This window comes from Mandrillus leucophaeus, unplaced genomic scaffold, assembly GCF_000951045.1.
Source record: "Mandrillus leucophaeus isolate KB7577 unplaced genomic scaffold, Mleu.le_1.0 Scaffold198, whole genome shotgun sequence".
In the NCBI taxonomy this organism is placed as follows: Eukaryota; Metazoa; Chordata; class Mammalia; order Primates; family Cercopithecidae; genus Mandrillus; species Mandrillus leucophaeus.
The window spans coordinates 4595442-4603453 of NW_012102009.1; the positions used below are offsets into that span (position 1 = coordinate 4595442).

General features: G+C 42.0%; 1 protein-coding gene across 1 annotated transcript in view; it reads right to left on the reverse strand.

The window, feature by feature from the left end:
• The window catches only part of GDF6 (growth differentiation factor 6), a 16906-nt gene extending 16572 nt beyond the window's left edge, over positions 1–334 (reverse strand). The window contains exon 1 of the mRNA XM_011978686.1: positions 239–334. Within this exon, the coding sequence (XP_011834076.1) occupies positions 239–334 (96 nt within the window). The remainder of the gene's footprint in view (positions 1–238) is intronic.
• Positions 335–8012: the final 7678 nt, after the last annotated feature.

Below are 8012 nucleotides of genomic sequence, written 5' to 3' on the forward strand. Positions count from 1 at the left end.
CCGTTCGCGCCCCCTCAGGGGCCAGCCCCGAGCCTGAGAAGCCTCTCCGTGGGCCAGGCGCAGGGCCCAGCTCGGAACAGCCCCATTTTCTCGGTGGGGTATCGCTCTCCACAAAGACAGGCGTCTATTCCCGACCCTCGAGGTCAGGCAAAGGCCACGAGTCTTTAGAGTTTGGATCGATGCTAAAAGCTGCTGCGCTCCCCTGCAGGCCCCAGCCTCTCCTCTCGCAGTCCCCAACCTCTTCTGACGCAGACTTTAGCTGCTCCACTTCGTCGTCGGCTCCCGGGATCCTCTCCCTCTCGCGGCCTGTCCCCCGCCTCCACTGCATCCCCATTTTCCCTCTCTTCTTTCCCTCCCGCCTGCAGGACTTCCTCCTTCCCCAAGTTCCTTCTGCATTCCAATCCCTCTTTCCCCAGCCTGCTTTTCTTCTCACACTGCCCTCCCATCTCACACTGTCTTCCCACCCTCTCTCTTCCCGGCCTCCCCCCCGCTTCCAGTGGACCCCTCCCTTTGCAACTCTACCCCAATCTGTTTCTCTTCAGCCCAGCCTCGCCCCATCACGAGTTTCCTTTATCTGTCCCCAGATTCCCCGTGCCTGTCTTCCCCGCCCACTGCCTCGCTCATTCCTGGGCCTGCACGCTGAAAGGCGAGGCAGCGTAGCGCTGCTTCTGTCTGCCACAGTTCTCTGCCCTGGACTGCTATGGACAGAAGACTTTCCCTGAGTATTGATTGGGTGCTCAGGCACCAACCATATAGTACCCTCCTTTAATCGTGCCAACAGCTTTGTGAGGTTGGCGTTGACTATTTTCACCTTCACGGATGGGAAAAAAAAAAAAAAAAAGACTCAGTGGAGACAAGTGACTTTTCCAAGGCCACTCTGCCAAGAGATTATGCAGCAAGGGACAGAATCCAGGCTCCCACCCCAAGCCCAAGGTTCTTCCCACTACAGCATAGACAGTCATTCCTGGCCCAACTTCTCTATTTCAGTTCTTGCTTTTTTCTTCTCTTTATGGTTCCACTTGATCTCAGGTGGCTGCTTCCTCCGCCATGCTACTTTCCGTGTGTGCTCCCAGTCTCTCTAATCTCCTCCCTCTCACTTTCTTCCCCCTTCTTCCTTTTGCTTTTTCATCACCTCTTCTGTCCTGCAGGGAGCACTCACATGACAGCCTGCAGGGGGAGGGAGTTTTGCTGCTCCCCTCATTCCTTTCACTTCCTTAAGGTCTGGGATATGCCCTCCACCACGGACACTGGCCTCCTCCAGGTAATGACAAGCACCCACAGAGAACTTGTGTGTCAGTCATGGTTTGAAGCCCTTCACCAATATTATTTTACTTAATCTTCACAGCAATCCTGAAATAAGTGCTGTATTATGCCTATTTTACAGATAGGGAAACTGAGGTCCAGGGTCACACTACTCCAGAGTCTGGCCTCTTAACCACTGGGCTATTGAGCTTGGCTGCTCTCCCTTGGGTCTCCATGGATGCCCCTTCTGGCCCTATCCCAATTCTACTTATGTCCCCTAGTTTTGGTTTCAAGGTTGTCAAGTTCCGAGACCTTATACTCGAAGGTGCTTTAACTGTAACATTTTCTTCCCTCCTCTCTCTGTGCTTTAAAATGGCTTATTAATATTTACCATAAAAATAAAATAAAAGGAGATGAAACTGAAAGAAAAAATTATTTCTCAGATTCTTGCCACTACAACAAATCCAAATGTTTTTACCTTTTGGGTTCCCTTCCACTCCTTCTTTACTTGTTATGCACATATCCTTTTCATATTATTGCAATCCAGGGATAGATATTACGATGGATTCCGCCCTTGTCACTTAACGTTTTACAACCAAGTCCACTGCCTTCAATGTCTCTCCCCCATGCCTATCAATACAGGTCTTCACTGCCCCTCTGCTGGCCTGCAAATGCCATCCCTGCAAAACCACAGACTCAAAACTCCTCATTTCTCATTTGCAGAAGCAACATTTCCCCTCTGCCTACTTGTCGCCCATGGGATGCACGTGTTCTTTTTTGGCCTGCCCTGTGTCTTGCTCTGTATGTCTGCCTCTCAAGTGTCATCCAGGAAAGCACCCTCCTTGTGATCTATTTCCATCCCTTCCCTCAGGAAACAAAACTTGTGGTTTGTGTTATCAATATTTTAATTTCTATCAGTATGGTGCCTAGTTAACAATGTTTCATAGTTTTATAGTTTCAGACCCTCCATCCAATAAATACTGTATGTTTCCTGCCTGCGGAGGCAACTCTATGTTCTCTCTTCATTTTGCCCACAGCAATTATTATCTGCTACAAGTTATCAGTAAACAGGAAACAAAGTAATGAGCCTATTACTGTGGTTTAGGACCTCTCAGCATGCTAGATGGAGCCACATGGAACAGTAAATGACACTGAAACAGGGACCACAAAGGTCGTCGTCTGTTGTCCTTCAGGATTCCCCTGGGGCTGACATTACCTTCCGTCATTGCTATCAGCCTCAGGTCTTTGCAAGAAAAGTTCTGGCTGGTCTTTGCCTGAAAGGGCTGCAGCGATCATTTTACAGGTGAGGAAAGAGAGGTGCAGACAAACTCAGTGGAGAGAGCCCGAGGTTTTAAACTAGTCAGAAATGTAACTAGGATTAGGAGCCAAAACATTCTGACCCCTAAACGAATGCTTCTCCTGTATTATAAAAATATATTTCAAATATCATGACAATGACCCACAGTAGCATACAGTGTCCGATCTCTTCCTCTGCAGTGGGTATATTTCAGATAGTTTCAGATAGGAATCCATCCCAAAGTTGAGACCACACCAAAGCCTTTGCACTCATGTTCTCTCTCTCTTTCTCTCGATCTCTCTTTCTCTCTCTCTCTCTCTGTCTGTCTCTGTGTGTGTGTGTGCGTGTGTGTGTGCGTGTGTGAAAAATAAAAATACAAAGAGCAAACTACAAGTCCAAATCTGCTTTTAAGATCTTCAAGGAACATTTTGAGTCTTTGAACCAGTGCTACAGAATTTAAATTTTTGGTCTAATCTTAGATTTTCTAGTAATTTCTTAAACAACTTTATCTGTGAAAAATGTTAGAAAGGTGAAAGTTTCTTGAGAAGGTCTGAGATGGGCACCGTGGCATTCTGGTAGTGGTTAGGTTTTTCTACACCAACAGATAGAAAGACATACAACTGTGCAGTATGGTATCTCCTGCCCCCCTGTGGACGCCGAGGGAGTTACCTGTGGAGAACCAAAACAGTACTGGACTGGAGCATGCTTACAGGCACTTTCAAAGTTGAGCAAGGCATAGTGGCATCTATTAACATAATTTTAAGAAATCATAGAGTCATGCCTAAGGTATGTGTATCATTTGGCAACAAAACATCCATAAATGAGAGATCTGTCCACCCAGAGATACAGGACCAAAAGCAAATAGAATTGTCCTCTTATCTCAAATTGGTGCTGGTGTTGTTTTAAAATTGTTATTTTACATTAATCTAGGGAGAGAAGATTCTCTTAAATAAATAGAAGAGTTTATATCTTTTATTATTTTATTTTTCATTCAGGTGTCACTCCAAAGACAACTTTTATAACAATGACTGAGGATGTTGGACTTTGGTATGGACTCTACCTAGCTGTGAAGTAACCATGCTTTAAGGGGCTCTGGAAATATACTCTAGAAAGATGTCTTAGCACCTAAAATTTTGCAAAAATTTCACTTCTTTAAGGTACTTTCTTTATAAGACCCCAGTTGAAATACAGACATTATCTAGTAGGATCCCTCCAGGTTATTTTACTACCACTATTAGCTTCTTCCAAATAAACTAGTAATCCGATAAGACTGGCTAGCTGACACCTATTTGGTCTAAAAGTAATGAGACTTAAGACTGGTGGATTTTGATTATAAGAGGACAGAAAGGGCTGGGCTTTAAATTCTGTTCCTTTGCACTCCTAGAGCCTCTGGCAAGAAGAATAAGGAAGAAACCAATCAGGTGCACCTCAAGTTACTCACACTTGCTTCAGCCTGAGCAGTCCTGCTTTTGTCTGTTTTTTGTCAGCTTCATCAAATTTCATCTGCAAAAAGTCCCTCAGAAAAAGAAAAGAAAATGAAAGCTGTTGGCTTAGAGTACTGGGCAGTGTTCCTCAAAGGATGGTCAGGGTGAAAAATGTGTGAAGTCTTGAGCAGCAGGAGGAAACGTAAAGACTGTTTGCTTCAGGAAAGTGGAAGAAGAGGGGAAAAAAAACACAAAAAACAAAAAACCCTGTGACGGATAAACATAAAATACAGCTTTCCCTTTATCTCTTAGACTGGGAGGTACCAGCCCTATTAATACCCTCTGTTTTCCCTAATTTATATTGAGACCGACTATTCCATTTCTTTTGTTTGTTTCCTTGGCAGAATAATTTACAGAGAAGTTAAATGAAATGAGTTGTGCCAGATGACAGAATACTCTGGGTCTCGGCTTCCCCCCGCCACCAGCTGAATGGGGTCTCAGTGAAAGGCAAATCAGAGATTCAGTCGGTCCCATGCATGCCACCAGAATGACAGCACTGAGATGGGTAGGAATTGGCATTTTAGTTCTGGATATTGAAAGAAGCACCAACACTCACTGGGGGAATCAAAGCAACCCAGTCACTGCCTTTCTTTGGTTCCACTGCAGGGGACATAGATGTCCAACCATCTTGTAGTTCGCCAACACCAGTGGTTCTCAAAGTGTGGCTCCTCGAGCAGCTGTATCAGCATCACCTGAAAACTTGTTAGAAATACCAATTCTTGCCGGGGGCGGTGGCTCGTGCCTGTAATCCCAGCACTCTGGGAGGCTGAGGTGGGCAGATCACGAGGTCAGGAGATCGAGACCATCCTGGCTAACACGGTGAAACCCTGTCTCTACTAAAAATACAAAAAATTAGCCGGGCGTGGTGGCGGGCGCCTGTAGTTCCAGCTACTCGGAAGGCAGAGAATGGCCTGAACCCGGGAGGCGGGGCTTGCAGTGAGCCGAGATCGTGCCACTGCACTCCAGCCTGGGCGACAGAGTAAGGCTCTGTCTCAAAAATAAAAAAATAAAAAAATAAATTAAAAAAAAAAAAAGAAATGCCAATTCTTAGGCCTTACCCGGATTCAGAGTCAGAAACTCTGGTGCTAAGGCCCAGCAATCTGTGTTTTGACAAGCCGTCAGGGAATTCTGATGAACACCAAGATTTGAGCACCTCTGGCCTACACCATGAAACAGGGGCGAGTTACCTGCCAAGAACTTCAAGAAATGCTTTGATTTTAAAGGGAAATGCATACTATGCCATTTTATTTTCAAATTAATGATTCTCATTCCGAATGAGCAAATAATTTTCATTCTCCATGTGAACCAGGTGTATTTAATTGCCTACAGCCATACCAGGCCAAATGTGGCTAATCTGCCTTGATCTCTAAAAGTAAGTGGAATTGGGCCTGTTTATAATCTGAAAGAAAGACAGAAACGTCATCAGAATGAAGTCGACTGCAGACATCTCTTATACACTATGGATGTTAAATGAGGGGCTTCAAGTCATGGGTTCAGATCTCAGCTCTGTCACTTCCTAGCTACGTGAATTCAAAACCTTCTGTGAGTTTTGTCACCTCAAATAGAGGTGAAAGTATATCCCTCTAAGGTTTTTTGTGCAGATTATACATTAATGTATGTAAATTCTTACCACAGATATAAGTAAATATGGTGCTTATTAGTCAACTATTTAGATTTTTTAAATATTGAAGAATTCTTTGTTAATTTTAGTAGTTCTCGATCTTGATTTTTTTGGAGTTACACTTTAAATTTTTAGTTTAACTAGCTTTTACATTCTCTTAAAAATTCTTTTTTTCTTTAAGTGACTTCTCTAAAATGGCTGTTTGCTTGACACAGCAAGGTTTTTACTCTATTTCACTGTGAATTTGGGGCAACACTTTTCTTCTGTAATGATTTGACATGTTTTATGCTTGTCCAAATATTCTAGATTAAAAACACATTGCAGTTTGCTAATAGGTATTGGGATACTTAAATTGAACAGACGAAGTGCCTTCTCAAATGAGCATCTAGGGTGCTTATGAGAGTAAAGATGATTAAATTCTAGGAATGATTTGATCCTTGCCAAATCTTGCATAGAGAATAACAATCATATAGGAAATTGTCTTTCCTGTTTAGGATCAGATTTGGTTTGAAAAATTACTACCAACTTTGTAAACATTAAAATAGAAGCAATAAAGATGTGAAATTTCACACAGGGGATCTACAATGTTTGGATAATTATAAGCATATGGCTACTTTACATGAGATCTCTGTTAAAAGTGTATTTACTAGGGCTCTGGGAAAACAGAGGTTCTCAAATTCAAGGTTTATTTACATACACTGAGAATGTCACATTTACTATCAATTTATCATAATCTATTTTTACTTCAGAGCTCTAAATAGTATTAGCAAAATGATAACAGTATCCGTTGTTTATTGCTCTCTTGTCTATTAGTTAATTTACCAGGTTTTACTCATGAGAGAAATGGAAAAGAGCAATTAAGTTTCAATCAAACGTGTCAAATGTTTTCTCGATAATTTTAAAATTTCCTATATTTTATGTTAATATTTAGGGCATATGCCTGTGCGGAGTAGTTTCAATATATCTTACTCAAATAAAAATGATTGATGTAACAATTGTATGTGCTTTTTAAAAAACAGTACTACAATGTGTCTGTTTCTAGGAATTAAAAAAACCCACAAATTTGTTGCCTATTTGTTTAGAATTAACTAAATAAATACTTTAAGTCTTAGAAATGGTTGAAATTTTATTTTGAAATGAGTAAGTATGGGATTTAAGAGTTTGAAAAGTCAGGATAAACCCTACCTTTCTCAAAAAACCTTTCTGTGACTTTTCTTCTCAAATGCTAAGATTATGAAATGTCACAGCTGCAAGTTATAATAAGTTGATCTTAAATACAAAGTACAGAGATGGAAAGTAGGATAGTGGTTGCCAGGGGCTGCGGGAGGAGGAAATGGGGAATTCGTATTTAATGGGTACAAAGTTTCAATTTGGGAAGATGAAAAAGTTCTGAAGAGGACAGAATTGACGGTTACACAACAGGGTAAATGTACCCAAGGCACGGAAATATACACTTTAAGAATGGGTAAGATGGTCAACTTTACGTCGTATCTATTTTACCACAATAAAAAGTACACAGATTTAATAAAAATTTTCCAAAAAAGTCCACTTGCAAAATATATGCTTAAAGACAAAACTTTTTTAGACAGCTTTGTTGACAATTTTGGCTTTTTCATTTCACCGCATAGACTTTGTTAATAAGCATAACTGAGTGTTTTTTGTTGTTGTTGTTTATTTACAGAAATGTCAAGGGGAATGTTTTGTTAGTCCTTTTGAGATGAAAACCTGACTCTGTCTCTCCAGCTGTATCATGTGAACCATCCTGAATTTCTCACTTTAATTTTTTCCTTAGATAAGACTGTTTCAGTAAATATTAGAATTTGCTAAGCTATTTTATTAAAGGACTAATAAGTGAAGGAGATTTTTTTTTTTTTTTTTTTTTTTGAGACAGAGTCTCGCTCTGTCGCCCAGGCTGGAGTGCAGTGGCGCGATCTCTGCTCACTGCAAGCTCCGCCTCCCGGGTTCACGCCATTCTCCTGCCTCAGCCTCCTGAGTAGCTGGGACTACAGGCGCCGCCACCACGCCCAGCTAATTTTTTGCCGCCACCACGCCCAGCTAATTTTTTGTGTTTTTAGTAGAGACGGGCTTTCGCCGTGTTAGCCAGGATGGTCTCGATTTCCTGACCTCGTGATCTGCCCGCTTCGGCCTCCCAAAGTGCTGGGATTACAGGTGTGAGCCACCGTGCCCGGCCTGGAGATTTTTTATTTTTATTTTCATTTTTATACTTTAAGTTCGGGGATACATGTGCAGAACGTGCAGGTTTGTTACATAGGTATATATGTGCCATAGTGGTTTGCTGCACCCATCAGCCTGTCATCTACATTAGGTATTTCTCCTAATGCTCTCCTTCCCTGTGATGGAGATTTTT